Consider the following 16,573-nt stretch of genomic DNA (forward strand, 5'->3'; position numbering starts at 1 on the left):
CAGGCCGTATGCCTGCCTGGATTTTTTTGGGAGTCTTAGCCTCTTCACAGAAGTCTCAAACCCATTTTTACTTTTCATATAAGACCCTGCATATTCTTCAACCCCCTCTATGGCATTTTCTTGGCACGCAGGGCACCCACTCCTCTACAGTGTTAAAAACAGTAGATACCGACTGTTTTGGGCTAGGTTATGAAACTGGGGAAGCAATGGAGGACTGGTGCCAGCACATGTCCCATAATTCTAAGAACAGAGGAGTTAATGGGGGTCTCGGGCACCCCAGCCCATCACTAGCTCTGAAAACCCTGAGATACAAACAGAAGCAATGGGAAGGTGCAGAAACTGCTTAAAAAAAAAAAAACCTACACAATGGTGTAAGCAGCAAACCCTGTGACCACTATACGGATGGGCGAGGCCTTCATTTTTAGTGGTTATTTGGAATTTATATAGCTCTCTATATATCATTATGACCACAAAGCACTGGAAGGTTGAACGCCCTCAGGCCTGTAGTCTAGGTCAGTCTCGAGAGTAGGGCGTCACATGGTGCTTGGGTGCACCGATTATGTGCGCAACTGATGGGATTGCCCGATGGTAGCTGCATTCTAGTGTTAGGTGTGGTGGTATTTTACATCAGTTGAATGTGTGCAGTTTGGAGGAAGGTCAGCAAGACTGGGTTCTGGCTGTGCTAGGCCTGTGTAGGATGCATGTGTGCAGCTAGGCCGATTTTCGTGGGTATAGCTGCGTTATCAGAATGTTGAGGTGTTCATGGGAGTATTGTTTGTATGTGAGCAGCTAGGCCGAAATTGATAGAGGGGTGTAGCTGCGCTCTAATTGTGTGTTGGTGTAGAGTAGAGAGTGAACATAGTGATAGGAGAGGCGAGTGTCTGAGTGGAGTTTTGATCCAACAAGCTCACTATTCTGGATTTCAAGTGCGCATTTGTGATTGCTGCATTCAGATTAAAATTATTATTGATTTAGTAGGAGCATTCAGTGGCGTCATTGCTCTGGATCTCTTTGAACATTTGTCATTGGGTTGCAAGGACTATGTCGCCTTAGATGGTCCTAGTCGGCATTATTGAAGAGCCAGATTTTTAGAGCTTTGCAGAAGGTCATGTAGTGTTGGGGGTTTAGAATATGTGGGGGTGGGAGGGAGTGAGTTCCACATAGTTGGGGCCAAGGTTGAGAAGGCAGATCCTCCGATCCTGACAGAGTTAGAGGTTGGAATCACTAGAAAGAGGGCAATGCTTGATCTTGGGGTGCGTGATGGGACGGAACAAGTTACTTACCTGTAACTGTTGTTCTCCAGCATGGGTCTGGCATGGATTCACATGCTCATGAATATTCCCCGTCGTCAGGCTGGGAATCCTCGGTAAAGAAAAAACCAGTATCAGTTTCGTTTCTGATCTGTCTTTCGTAGTAATAACCAATCACTGGTCTCTGCGTCATACTGACCACAGCCAATGACTGCCCTCTACCTAAGCACCGCCTCTGGCAGCCATCTTCAGATTTGGAAGCACGTGAAGTGGCAGTATGACCAAGTGAAGAGCCGCAGAGGGGTAGGCGGGAGGGTTCGCATGTGAATCCATGCCAGACCCATGGTGGAGAACAACAGTTACAGGTAAGTAACTTGTTCCTTCTCCAGCATGGGGTCTGGCATGGATTCACATGCTCATGAATAAAGAATACATAGCAGTACACACATGCACAACCACGGGAGGTGGCAAAGGCTCAACATTAAGCATCACATCAACTCAACATTAAGCATCTTACCTCCTCACCAGGCTCACCTCAGGCGAACAGGTTGCGCAGCACTGCTTGGCCGACCCTGGACTCCTCCCTGGAATCCCGGTCGACGCAGTAGAATTTCGTGAAGGTGTGCGTCGACCTCCACGTAGCAGCCCTGCATATGTCCAGCAGGGGCACACCAGATAGGAACGCCGTGGTAGCTGCGATCGCTCTGGTGGAATGGGCTCTCGGACGGCCAGGCAGCGGTCGGTTTGCCAACCGGTGACAGCACATGATACAGCCGGAGAGCCATCTGGAGATGGAAGCCTTCGAGAGAGCCTTCCCCTGATTGACAGGTCCAAAGTTCACAAAGAGTTGTGACGTCTTCCGAAAACCCTTCGTGCGGTCCACGTAGAACTTCAGCGCTCTAGCTACATCCAGCGAGTGCAAAGTCCTCTCAGCCGGCGACGAAGGCGACAGTAAGAACACAGGTAACACCAAGGGTTCGTTGAGATGGAAGTCCGACGGTACCTTGGGCATGAAGGAGGGGTGCGTCCTGAGCACTACCCTCGTGTCGTGGAAAGTCAAGTACGGGGCCTTGCAGGAAAGGGCCTGGATCTCTCCCACTCGTCGTGCGGAGGTGATGGCCACAAGAAAAGCTGTTTTCCACGATAGAAACTTCAACAGGGCCGAGTGCAGAGGCTCGAACGGAGGTCCCATGAGCTTGGTCAGCACCACGTTGAGCTCCCACGCCGGGGCCGGAGCCTTCACCGGCGGGAACGATCTGAACAGTCCCTTCATGAACTCTTTCACCAGACGATGAGACCACAAGGACGTCCGGCCCGTGGTTCTGGTGTATCGGGAGATCGCAGCAAGATGAATCTTGATGGACGCATGTGCCAGACCAGCTTTGGCCAGCGTCAGCAGGTACGGCAGTACTTGGGGAGCCGTAATCCGTAGAGGGTTAATCTTCTGTGCGTGGCACCAGACAGAGAACCTCTTCCATTTGTGTCCATAGCATTTAAGAGTCGAGGACGCCCTGGCCTTTGCAAGAACCTCTCTGCAATCGGCCGGTATGTCGTATCCTCCAAACTCTAGTGCTGCAGGAGCCAGGCCTGCAAGTTCAGCGACTTCGGGTCGTGGTGGAGGATGGCGCCTCCTTCCCTGGAGAGTAGATCCGCGTCCGCCGGCAGCTTGATCGGCGGGGAAGCTGACAAGTCCAGAAGGTCCGGGAACCATATCTGCCTCGGCCACGCAGGTGCGACGAGGATCATCCTGCACCGTGACCTCTTGAGCTGGTTGACGAGCCGGATTAGCAGAGGCAAGGGAGGGAACGCGTAGAGGAACAGGCCCTCCCAGGGGAACGAGAAAGCATCGCCCATGCTCCTCGTCTGGGGAAACCTGCTGGCGAACCTCCGGCACTTGGCGTTCGTCGCCGTCGCGAACAGGTCGATCTGGGGTGTGCCCCACCGTCGGAAGAGGCGATCCACCAGATCCTGCCGTAGTTCCCACTCGTGGCACGAGCGCAGCTCCCTGCTGAGTGAGTCGGCGATGGTGTTTTTTATCCCTGCCAGATGAAACGGCACCAGAAAAATCCCTTGGGCGACGGCCCAATGCCACAGGTCCTGCGCCTCCTTGGACAGCGCTGGGGACCTGGTTCCGCCCTGTTTCCTGATGTAAAACATGGTGGTGGTGTTGTCGGTGAAGATCCTCACCACCTTGCCCTTGAGGGACGGAAGGAAGGACCTGAGGGCCCAAAACACTGCACGGAGCTCCAGGACGTTGATATGTAGGGACTTCTCCGTCGGGAGCCAGAGTCCCCTTGCGTGCAGATTTTCGGTGTGCGCTCCCCACCCTTCCAGGGAGGCATCCGTGGTCACAGTCTCCTGGTGGGCTGGGGTCTGGAAGTCCATGCCCGCCGTCAGATGCGCGCGGGTGCCCCACCACCGTATCGCTCGTCGGAAACTCTCGTCGAGCTTGATCCTTTCCTCGAAGCTGCCCGTCGTCTGGATCCAGCGCGCATCCAGGAATTCTTGCAACGGGCGCATCCGGAGCCTGCACATGGGAATGAGGTAGATGCAGGAAGACATCATCCCGAGGAGGGACTTGATGGACCTCACTTTGGCCGCGTCGGCCACCAACATCCGTTGCACCTTGCCCAAGATGGTCCTGGTCCTCTCCTCCGACGGGGAGGCCAGAAGGGACACTGTGTCGAGCCTCGCTCCCAGAAACAGTGCGACTTGCGCGGGCACCAGGTGGGATTTGGCGTAGTTCACGGAGAATCCCAGGTCCGTGAGGAGTTGGACGGTCCTTGCCGTGTGGACCACGGCGAGCTCCCTCGTCTTGGCGCGGATGAGCCAGTCGTCCAGGTAGGGGTAGACGTGGATCCCCTCGCGGCGCAGCTGCGCCGCCACCGGTGCAAGGCACTTGGTGAATACCCTGGGTGCCGACCGTAGTCCGAAGGGAAGGGCTTTGAACTGGTAATGACGCCCTTGGACCATGAATCTGAGGAATTTGCGGTGCCCCTTTAGGATGGGAATGTGGAAGTAGGCATCCTCCAAATCCAATGACGATAGGAAGTCTCCTTCCTCCAGCTGACCCAGGACGTGCTGGAGGGTGACCATCCGGAACTTCTGCGCCTTGATGAACTTGTTCAGACGTCGCAGGTCCAGGATGGGGCGCCATCCTCCCGTCTTCTTCTTCACGAGGAAGTATCTCGAGTAGACTCCGGAGCCCCGAAGCCTCTTTGGGACGAGTTCGATGGCGCCCTTTCTGAGCATCGCCTTTACCTCCAGGAGAAGTTGAGGGACGTGAAGTTCTTTCCTGGCCACGGGGGGGACGCGCGGGCACCTTCTTTGAAACTAGAGCGCGTGGCCCCGGGCCAGGGCGTCCAGCACCCAACGGTCGGTGGAGATGGACTCCCACACGCTGACGAAGCCCGCCAGCCGGCCTCCCACCGGGGTGCTTCGGTGGGGGCCCGACCCCAAGGCCGGTTCAATCCTGCTTGGACGCGGCCTTGCCGCCTTGACCTCCTTGGCGACGACGGCGGGGTCCGCTAGACTTGCCTCGTCCTCTGTAGGCCTCTTGCGACGACGAGCGGGCCGCTTGACGGTAGGAAGCGAAACCGCCGCCGGAACCTTTGGAGGCGCCCTTGCCTCCGCCGCTCCGAAAGGGCGTCCGTCGTTGCAGGACTCCAAGGGCCCGGGCCGTCTCAGTATCCGCCTTGATGGCCTGAAGGGAATCGTCCACTGTCTTCCCAAACAGGTTGTTCCCGTCGAAGGGCATGTCCAGGACTCTGTTCTGGACGTCCTGCCGGAAGTCCGTAGCTGTGAGCCATCCACGACGTCGAAGGCAAACACCGTTGCCCAGCTGGCGGAATCCAGTGTCGGCGATGTCCGTCGCCACGGTGATGGCGTGGTCCGAGGCCACCTCACCTTCCTGCAGGATCTCAAGGGCCTCCGCCCTCTTGTCGTCCGGCAGAAAATCCAGCAGAGGAGCCATCTTGTACCAGAGCTCCCTGTCGTAGCGGGCCACGATAGCCAAGGCGTTGGCCGCTTTAATCGTCGTCGCTGCCGACGAGATGACTCTACGCCCCATAGTATCCAATTTCTTTCCCTCGCCGTCCGGCGGGGAAGTCGATGTGGAGGCCGCACCCCCCCCCCCCGCTTTCTTCCTGGCTGCCGCGGAGACGACGGAGTCCGGGGTAGGCTGCGCCCGGAGGCATAGGGGGGCCGTGTCCGGGACCCGGTACTTTTTCTCGTACCGGTCTCTTCTAGCTGGCGTCGTGGAAGGGTTCTTGAGGAGGGAAAGGCCCTCATCCCAAATGTCGTCCAACAGAGGCACTGCGAGGACCGTCTTCCTCTTGGCCTCGCGCCGCTGATAAAGGAAGCCTTCCTTTTTCTTCTCCTCAGGGCAGAGTTGGAAAAGCTCGGAAGCCCTGGAGATCATGGAGTGGAAAGATCCGATCTCGTCGGACGGAGAGGCCCTGGTGGGAGGCGACGACGGAAAATCCTCGTCGTATGCCTCGTCGTCCGTACCCGTCGCTGCCGTGTCAGTCCCCGTATCATCCCCTCGGGTGGACGGGGAGGAGGGCTGGAAGGGGCGCGACGGTTGAAAAGGAGGTGGTGGATGGATCCTTCTTTTCTTGGTAGGGGGAACACCAGAAGGTCCCGGTTCTGGATCCCCCGACGGGAGAGGTTCCTCCGTCGGTAACGGTAGCCTCGTCCTTATCTCGGAGCATAAGGACTGTATGGCCAACAAAATGGCCGCCGAGTTGTCTTGCGGCGCTGGCAGAGGGGAATCCGACGGGCGAGCAGGGGCCCCGTCGGTATCCTCGACGATGTCGTCGTCGTCACCTGCGTCGGGGTCCATTCCGACGGGCTGGCCTTCTTCCATGCCTAGGCCGTGGCTTAAGACCTCGATCAGTTCCTCTTCTGAGGTTGAGGCCGACTCTACGACGACGCCCTGCCCCCCCTTCTTCTTCCCCACGGAGGGTTTCACGGGGGTCCTATCGATGGGCACAAAGGAAGACTCCCTCCGAGGAGGCAGGGAGATTCTGGGCCCTGAGGTCGCCACCACTGGTGCAGCCACCACAGGCTGAGCCAGGGCCGCCGCGACCGTTTCGATAGAGGGCTTGGTCGGATGGATCAAGGCCTTCACCACCTTAGGTGCGCTCACCGCCTTATCCTTGAGGGAGGGGGCACTGCCACGCTCCTCCTCTGCCTTAGAGCTCGACCGGGGCCTCTCCAGGAGCTTCGCCGGGTGCTCGGCCTTCCTCTTACCCGACCCAGAGCGTTGGCTCGTGGTTGATGGTGCCGGGGAGGGTGCGCCTTATGTTGGGCCCCCGTCGCCGGGGCGCCCTCAAAGGTCTTAGAAGACCGCTCGGATTTCTTCTTCTTCTCGCCAGACGGGCTCTTACCCTCCAGCCAGTTGGCGAGACGTTGATGGCGGTCCTTCATGGTCCGTTCCGACATGTTGCCGCAAAACGCACAGTCCTTCTCCACGTGCGTCTTGTCCTCATGAAGGCAGTAAAGGCAGAAAGAGTGTTCGTCCTCCTTGAAGACGTTCTGCAGCTGGCATCCAGGGCAGACCCTGAACAGCTTTCCGGGCGTCGAGCTTCCCTTCTCCTGGGCCATCTCCGAGACAGGGCCTGAGAAGCTTCTGGAGTCCTCCGAAGTGTAGCTCGACGAAATCTTCACCCTTGAGGGGCACAGATGAATCCGACACGGGTCCCCGTTGATCGGATGTAGGATCGGTGGAGCTTGAGGCTCTTTTGACCGAAAGAATCGAAGTTTTTGTAAAAAGCGCGAAAAAATAGCACTAACGCTCGAGAGCAATAGCACGAGGATCCCAACACATGAACGTGCGGTAAAAATCTGAAGATGGCTGCCAGAGGCGGTGCTTAGGTAGAGGGCAGTCATTGGCTGTGGTCAGTATGACGCAGAGACCAGTGATTGGTTATTACTACGAAAGACAGATCAGAAACGAAACTGATACTGGTTTTTTCTTTACCGAGGATTCCCAGCCTGACGACGGGGAATATTCATGAGCATGTGAATCCATGCCAGACCCCATGCTGGAGAAATAGGGTTTTACCTTCTCTTGTAGGAATGTTGGGCCAGTCTTGTGCACTGCTCGGTGGGTAATGCATAAGGTCTTGAAGGTGGCCCTCCGTTTGAATGGGGAGCCAGTAGAGGGTTTGCAGAGCGGGTGAGATGTGGTCTCTGTGTCCCAGGTCGAGTAGGAGTTTGGCGGCAGCATTTTGGGCTCTTTGGAGTTTAGTTGGTATGCCGGTGCTCCCAGGTATAGGGAGTAGGCATAGTCCAGTCTCGACATGACAATAGACATAACAGCAGCAAGTCTGTTGGGGTAGGTGATGCAAGAAAAAATGCGTCTAAGAAGTTTGAGGTTTAATAACAGAATTTTGAGACATTATTGATCTGACGGGAGAGGGTTAGGCCTGAATCCATCGTGCAGCCTAGGTTTTTGACTTTATCCGAGGCAGGGGGTGGTGGGGCAAGGGAGAGGGTGGGGGGGGGTAGGGGGGGTACGAGCGTATGCGGGAGAAAGGCAGTATTGCTGCACACAATGATTTCAGTTTCATCGGGGTTCAAAAGGAGGCGGTTACTTTTCATCCACTGGTCAATATCACAAAGACAAGCTTCAAGGTCGGGACGTGGGTTGGTGCTTGCCTTGGGGATTTTTAGGATAATTTGGATATCATCGGCGTAGTTATAACAGGAGAGGTTGCGCATGCGGATGATTTCTGGTAGAGTGGTCAGATAGAGGTTGAAGAGGAGAGCAGCGAGGCATGCGCCTTGGGGTACTCCAGTGTTCACCGGGCGAGCAGTTGAGACAAAAGGGGAGAGGAAGGAAATGTGTTTCCTGTTGCAGAGGAAAGAGGCAATCCATTTGAATGCCGAGCCACGGATTCCTAGGGAGTCAAGGAGGATGGAATGGTTAACCGTGTCAAAGGCTGCAGAGAGATCAAGGAGAATCAGTGCTGTGCAACCCTCAGAGTCTGCCGTGACCTTGAGATCATCCCATATCGAGATCAGAGTGGTTTTGTTACATGTCGTGGTCTGAAGCCTGATTGTGCGGGGGTCGAGGAGTTAGTTGGATTCTACAAAGCAGTTGAGCTGTGAGTATGCAGTCCGGTCAATGATCGCAAGAAATCTGGTGTTGGAGATCGGCCTGTAATTCTTAGGGTTAAGGGATGCCTTTTTCAGAAGTGGCTTGACATGTGCTATTTTAAAGTCTTCTGAAGATTCCAGCGGTGAGGGAATCATTTAGTATGTCCCTTGCATGTTCTTCTGCGCAGGTAGAGAATAATATTTTAGGTAGGGGTGAGCGAAGACAGTTGTGTTAAGGTTTGCCATCCTGTCAAGTGCTGTGTTGTAGAAACGTAGTGAGGGAGTCACAGAGTGATTGTGTGGGAGTAGATTGGGCAGAGGTGCAAGTAGGTTTTTACGAATTTGGAGATGACTTTGTGGAGTTTTTTGCTGCTGCCACAGTTCAGAATTAGTTTATTGTAATTAGTTTATTGAATTCCTTCCTTTTTCTGCTACTCTTACTAGCACCTCTCTGGCTCCTCTGCCATTTCTACTGCTGCCTTTCTGGCACCTTCCTCCTCCTCCTCGCTTGCCACTATGCCACCTCCTGCTACCACCGCTGCCCACTCTACTAATTCCGCTGGGTGTACCTCAAAGCCATAGGCTTTTCTAGATCTCGGATTTGTAGTTACGGTGGGACAGGGTGAATATGGATCTGATGAGATCAGTTTTAGATGCTCGCCATTTGCATTCAAGAGTTATTAAGTTTAACAGTCCTCAGGGGCATGAACCATTTGGGGGATGGTCCTTTGCGTGAGATTGCAGGTTATGAGGAATTAGTGATTCATTAAGCCAGGAGTCAAAGGAATAGATGGTTGAAGGTCTACTACACGGCATCATTGCAGGTGGGCGGAGTAGCAGGGCTTCAGCTCGTACGGGCGTACCATGACTTTGTTGCAGCTTTTCTCATCGGGTGGGGTGGGGGGGGGCGTAGGAGGGGCAGGTGTGTGGATAGAGAAAGGGATGACAAAGTGGTCAGTCCAGATAAGCGCTTTGGGACTGGATATATAAACCTGGTCATAGGAGCTGTGGTATGTTGGGAAAGGTAGAGTGCATCAAGACTGTCAACCAGTGGATGGGGCACAGAGTTGTTGGGTATATCAAACCAGATAATAGCCCAGGAGTGTAAGAGATGGGCGATTTACCTGAATGGTCACAGAGATTGATGGCGAAATGTCCGTCGTATCCAGGGGGTCTGTAGATGAGTAGGAAGCTGTGGGTGAATGTCGATGGTAGTGAGTTTTACCAGAATGGATTCACAGGAGGCCTGGATGCCTGTGGACTTTGATTCTGTGAGAGGGTTATGTCGATGGGGGGGTGGGAAGAGTAGGCGGGCAGTGATAGGTATATGAGAGGGGGAGGTTTCAGGGGGTTAGTGAGTGGATCACTTGAGGTGTGGGGGTTTAGGTGGGTTGTTTCTGGTTGGAGTCTGGAGGGTGCTGGGGGTTTAGGTGTACTGGGAGAGAATCCAATAGGAAGGGGGTGGAGACTGGGAGAGGGGAGGGTCTGAAGGTAGGGGTGGAAAAGGCTGGACCCATGGAGAAGTGGTGAGGTATGGAGGGTCAAGGTAGAGGACCAGACACCCTTTCAGCATTTTGTGGGTTTTGGTGCCATAGGAGTGAGAGAGGGTAGGAGGGTCTGAGGGGGAAGAGGATGAAGCTACCATTCTAGAAAAGGTGAAACGGGCCACTTTCAGAGAAGCAAAGGGATATAAAGGGGCAGGTCTGTGGGCAGAGGAGAGACAGGGTGGCATGGGAGGTAGGTTGAGAGTTACTCAGTAGCCCCACGGTTGATCAGTAGGGGTTTCGGGGTGCATCATGCTTTTTCTAGAATAACTGCAATCTGCAGAAGATGTGTATCCCAAACAATCCCTCACCTTTGAGGGCTTGTTGCCAGTAATCAAACATTTGGACCATGGCTGCAGGGAGTAGGGGCTGGCTTACAGTGGTACACCAGGCAAGCATCAGGTCCTGCAGCCTCTCCTCTCAGTCGGTTCACATCATGGAAAGCAATGTGGATGGCTGCTGGATTTCTCGTGAGCCAACAGGGCAAAGTCGCTGGCATGAATGAGCTGGGAACTGTTGCCCACTATGCAGAAAACCAATGCAACAGCAATAGTTAGGAATATCAGAACCAAGATTGTGGCAAAACTCCTTAAAGGTTCTGTCCACCAATCTGCCCCAAGGAGAGGAGCACAAATTAAATCTACAAGCCAATCCTAGTGAGCCCAATGTCATGGCAGAGTAGGATTAAAGGGTTTCTCAGAGGCGGATACACAGGGATATAAAACTGCTAAGCTCCAGTGTAGTAGTTATTTGGAGAAAAGCAGTGGAATACAGCAACAGCGAGGCAACAGCAGCTGAATTGCAGAGTTAGCAGGAGGAAGGAAAGCAGGCAAGGCAGATGAGCAGCGAGTAGGGCATGGAAAGAAAACGAAAGGAAGTGGATAGTGGAAAGAGCTGAAGAGGCCCGCAGAGAGGAGAGGGAATGAAGAAGTGGTCCTAATAGTGAAGATGTGGGAGGAAGGAAAGGAGAAGAGTTAAAAGGCATCAATCTGCCATTCTGCAGAAGGATGGAAAGAAAGCACTGATGTGGAAGGAAAGGTGAAAGACCAGAGTGAAGAAGAGCAAGAAGACACCTGAGGAGGCGGGGGCAAAGAGGAAAACAGAAGGCCATAGCAAAGGAAAACCTGGGGAGAGAGGATGAGAAGAGCACCAAGGTGTCAGGAGGAAGGGAGGCAAGCAGGACAAGCAGCGTGCAAAACTTGGAGGGAGGTGGGCTAGACATAAAAAGACAAAGGCGGTTTGCACCCAGCTGAATAGGGGGGCGAGAAGATGGGAGTCGAGAGGGCTGAGCATTGATTGAGAAGGTATTGTACAAGGAGTAGGCGTATCCAAGATAGGTGGCTTGCCACTACAGAGCTAACCAAAGAATGTGTTGGTGTGGCCAATCCTTCTGAAGCCCCAAAAGGCCTGCTACAACTACCAAGAGACAGGAGAGCGGACAAACAAAACCTGAAACCCTCAATTTCGGTCAAGTGGAAGAACCACCTATAAGACGATGGTCCTGACCAGAGAATGAGGCCGCTACGTTTTTTCAAATTGATCGTAATTGCAGAAGGAAGTCCAATGCTGAGAATACATTAAAGGAAAAACTCCTTGATTGATAAGGGGCTGGAGACAAACCATGGAAAATAGCTTCTAAAACAGTGCCTAATAGCAGGTGTTCCAAATTCCCAAACTATAAGGTATGGTGGGTTGGAGGGGGTCAACTAACGGAATCCATTTTAGAAGTTGGACCTACCATGCACCCTTCAAGGGTCCGTGCTACCTTTCCCCCGTTTCTACATCTCCTGCAGTGTAGGAGATGGTTTTAAATTCTACTAGTAGGCTTTCTGTAGAAAACCAATAGTAACTTAATTGTGTGAACATTTATCAGTAGAGTATCCATTTAGAAATTGGTCAGGGTTAACAAAGATGGCATATGAAATCAGTTTAAGGTTGAAATAAAAACACCCTTTAATGGCCACAATCCATAGTAGTTTTTTTATGCGTAGATTTGTCAAATAGGATTTTCATGTCTGCTACTATCATTACCAGCACACACAAAAAATTCCTTTTTAACTTAGCATAGAAATTCAACTAGCCAACCTAGCATAGAATTCAACTATTTTATAATCCATCCAAATATTTTCAAGGTTCACAAATCGGGAATACTAGAACGTCTGCCTTCCAACTGCAGCTTACCTCGTCCAGCTCTGCCAACAGAAATATTGTATGTTGGTTCGCCACCTTGACTCTTCGTCCTGATATCCATTGTGCAGTCATTGTCAATAAACATACTATCTCTGATCACAGAGCACTTCTTTCCACCAATAGTCAAACCACCCGTGAAGAACCCTTCACGATCTTTTCCGATTAGCACATCTATTTCTGATGGCTGGGAATAAAAGAAAAATGTGTATTAAAATGACAGCCTGCAGGAAAAATGCCCTCATAACAATTAAGACATGCCCCATTCCAGTATACTAGATGTAAAGCTATACAATTGCCATTTTGGAAATGAGATTTTATGCAACACAAAGCAGTCCAGTTTTAGAAAAAGGTTACTTACCTGTAACAGTTCTCCAGCTTTGGTATCTCAGATTCACTTGCTTTGAATAGTCATGGTCTCACTGAAAAACACACTAGTTTTAGATTAGCAGTGGCTGTGAAGTGAAAACTGCCGCACTATAACATCAACCTCTTTTTTGGTCATTTGCCCATTGGCAAGTGTGTTGCAGAGGCTCAACTTTTCCCCAAAGACGCCATGTTCAGAATCAAACTGCAGAGTGGCTGCATAAAAGGACCATTTGAATGTATTAGAGATACCAATGCCAAAAGGTACAAGTTACTTACCTTTAACTCTTGTTCTCCGGCATGGATTCACATGCTTGAGAATATTGCCCGTCGCCAGGCTGGTAATCCTCTCTAAAACTAAAGCAGTTTAGCTTTAAGCTAAAAACTGCTCATCGCGTGTATATTAGTGTCAGCCAATGACACTCGTCCTCCTAAGCTCCACCACTGGTGGCAATCGTCTGATTTTTACTGCTCCTGCTGGAAGTCCTCGCGTTTCGCTCCTCGAAATACAATTATTTGCTGTTTTTTTCCTGTTTTTTTGGGAGAACGTGTCTTGACTGTTCATGGTCTTCATGGTCAAAAGGCAGTCCTTCCCATATATCTTCACGCAAAGGGATTGCCACAATCTACTTTCTGGGTTGCTCTCAACTATGGCAGAGCAAACTTTCCTTCTTCTGTTCCTCTGGAGCCAAGCCGAACATGTCAACATCAGAGCATGGAATGAACCAATCTCACACTGAAAGGGAATCTCTCAAAGAGGAACCTCCGTTTCGTCATCCCCAAGGAGAACGTTGAACTCGTCTGTGCCTGCCGTGTGCGTGTGAAACGTCATCCTCCAACTGTGTCCCGAAGGTTATGCACCGAGACAGGCAGTCTGAGTCTCCCGCAGGCAGAGGGGAGGGGGGGGGGGGGGGTTGGGGTAATCGGGGGCAGCTTGACCACTTGGGCCTGGTTGTGATGTGGACAGCTGAGGCGTCGATGAGTCAGGTAGCCTGTTTTACAGCTCAAATACCAAGGATTGCAAGGTGGCGAGAATGTCCATGGAGAAGTCTCTAGAAGCTGCTGCATCAATGGCAGGACTGTAATAATGCCAGGCACCGGAACTGCCTTCGGTGGGGGCATAGCTAACTTGGGACTGGAGTCAGAACACTCCCACAGGGCCTTCTAGATCAAAGTCGAGGGCAGGCTGAAAGATGTCCTCTGGTGGGATAGCCGACAAGCATGGTTTAAATGGGGTGACCACCCCAGGGTCAATGGAAAAGGGGCACAGAGGCTTGTGTATGGCAGCCAGAGCAGATGGTTGAGCTAACAAAGGAGCCAATGGTATCCGTTTCCACGGAGCGCTAGCTTAGCCTTAGTCGTGGTTGAAGACTTGATTGCGCGGGTCAGCAGGCGGCGTTGACAGTGTCATGGTAGAGTCGTCGACAGGGTCGTGGTCATCAATAAGACTTATGCTTCTGTGCAGACAGGGTTTTATATGTTGACAACCAAGACTTGCCATGACTTGTCAATGGAGGCATCATTGAGCCATGCCACCAACATGTAGCAGCGGTGTCCGTCTTATCAAGAAACGACTGACAGATGGAACAGTCCTGAATGTCGTGCATCAGGTGCAGGCAGTATAAGCAGTGGTCGTGGAGGTCCTCCACGTATACATTCTTTAGGCTGCACCAGGCACAGGCCCTGAAAAGGCTCTTCCCCTTCGTCTCCGCATGCTGGATGTAGGTCTCGCAGTCGGAGACAGAGAATCCAATCCACAGAGGTAAGGCCAAGAGCAAACCCCAGATGTCAAGCATTCCACAAACGTCGTGAAGAAAATTCCTATCAATTTGAAGAAAAACTGTTGAATAGGTTTGAGACCAATTTTTGTGGACTTCCAACACAACGTGCAGTAAAAAGTCTGAGTATGGCCTCCAAGGGTGGAGCGAAGGGACCCCTTTTCATTAGCTGTGGGTTGTATAACCCAAGAATGACTATACTATAGTAGTAACGTGACTGAAGTTTTCAGTTTAAAAATGAACTGCTTTATGTTACAGAGGAATCCCAGCCGGATGACAGGGAATATTCATACAGCTGGAGAACTTAATCTTCAGACAACGCCAATCTGTGTTCCTTATGAACACCAGTTCTCGTTATATAGATTTCATTCGAATTGCTAAAAGCAGCCCCTGACAAGTATGTCTTCCCTTGGTTTACCTGCTCACTAAAAAAGGCCCCAAAATGCCACTGTATCAATACAGAGACACCAGTCACATTGGTCATACACCAGCCCTGGACTATGGAAACACTGAGCCAAGTGCATGGATGCCCCCCACCCAACGTAAATTGTGCATTTCTACTCTTTACACCATCCATGTATATATCCCTACTGCTAAATCGGACCCTTTATTACTAAACCATTTACTATTGTCGTCCTTTTTAGCCATTTTCCTTTAGCACTTGCAACACTCAGCTTCTAATCTGCACACTTAAGTACACCCAGCCATCTACCTGGATTTCCCAGTCATGCATTGCATATCTCTTTCACAAATGACATTTTTGATATTAGCTCTGGCCTTGCACTCATCGTATGGCACTAGTGCCACTTTCTCAAATAGCACTAAAACGGTCCTCAAGAAGTGTGACTAAGGAACAGAGACTAAGGAACAGAAAATGCTTATGTTACCTCACAAAATTATTACCCTTCAGTCTTAAGTGAGCAGCTATATTGGTGTATGCAATGAACAGCCACAGCTCTTATGGTCCAGGCTTCGTGAAGAACAGATTGTTTACGACCAGCTTAATCTCCTTTTTAAGTTGGATGGATGAGACAGGCCAACCAAGAAGGCTGCCTTTAAGCATCATTGTTCCCCTGGATAGTGCTTTCGATATCCCACCCCCCCACTCCCAAAAAAACCATAACAAAACACCTATTTTACTCAGGCCAGTAAAATATCAAAGTGAGAATTGGAATTTTTTGTCCCCCTCCCCCACAACTAAAATATTTAACTACCAAACTAAAAATATAAGATGGAATACCCCTTATCTAGTGAACAGATTGCCACCATCTCAACCAAGTTAAGCCCTTGTCCTGAAACAATACGGGTTTGTGTTCATAAGTAGGAAAAAACGCTAAAAACGTTCATCTGCAGCCTACAGTCTTCTCCCACTAAGACATATGCATGTCAATCTGGGATAAGTAGGCCTGTGTGTCTTGGTTTTAATTAATGCGACATCTTTCTACATTTAACATTACACACTCAAAATGTACACACATTACTCACTGTAATCGTTATTTCTGATACTTGAATCTGCTTAGATTCACATAGGCCGACATCTACCGGTAGCTGCAGAGTATTATAGTTTTTGTCTTGGAAACTCGAAAAGGGACGTCAACAGGGCATGCCAGTAATACTATCCCAGTACGACGTCCACTGTACCCATGGTCCTTCACGCGTCAAGGTCCCTCAGATGATTGCATTTAGTGGAGCGTGAGCTCAGATGTATTAAAGCAGATAAGTATCAGATAAAACATCTATGCACCTCTACTCCAAGGGGAGAAAGAGTGGACACATATGAATCTAAGCAGATACAAGCATCAGAAATATGATTACAGCGAGTAATGCATTTCTTCCGAGGCTTGTGGAGTCTGCTTAGATTACATGCTATGCATTGATTAGCGAGCAGTGTTAAGAGAAGGCGGTTGGTTGTGAGAAGGTCCTGCGGCATATAGAGGTTTTAGAACCACGTGCCCCACCTGGATATCTGCTTTAGAGCGTGTGTCAATGCAGTAGTGCCGAGTGAAAGTGTGTACAGAGCTCCATGTAGCTGCTTTGCAAATGGCGTCCAGCGGGACGTTTGTGATAAAAGCCAAAGTAGCACCTGTACCCCCTGTGGAGTGAGCTCTTGGTGTGAATGGCAGTGTTTTGCTTGATAAGGAGTAGCAGAGCTGTATGTATCCGACTATTCATCTAGAGATAGCACTCTTGGAAATGTGGTCTCCTTCTCTGCCTGGTGCTACAAAAACAAACGGTCTGTTTCCTGAGCGGTCTGGTCTTGTTTACATAGTAAAGGACCGCCCTCCTTATATCTATTGTATGGAGTTTCTCAGCTGAGCCAGTTGGGTTCTAAAAGAAGGCCGGT

General features: G+C 51.1%; 1 protein-coding gene across 2 annotated transcripts in view; it reads right to left on the minus strand.

Moving 5' to 3' along the window:
• Positions 1-16,573, minus strand: part of PFN2 (profilin 2) — a 139,474-nt gene that overhangs the window by 43,660 nt on the left and 79,241 nt on the right. For both annotated transcript variants that reach the window (XM_069618374.1, XM_069618375.1), the window contains exon 2: positions 12,080-12,272. In XM_069618374.1, coding sequence (XP_069474475.1) covers positions 12,080-12,272 — 193 coding nt within the window. The remainder of the gene's footprint in view (positions 1-12,079; positions 12,273-16,573) is intronic.

The sequence above is a fragment of the Ambystoma mexicanum genome, chromosome 10, assembly GCF_040938575.1.
Source record: "Ambystoma mexicanum isolate Mex_15411 chromosome 10, UKY_AmexF1_1, whole genome shotgun sequence".
In the NCBI taxonomy this organism is placed as follows: Eukaryota; Metazoa; Chordata; class Amphibia; order Caudata; family Ambystomatidae; genus Ambystoma; species Ambystoma mexicanum.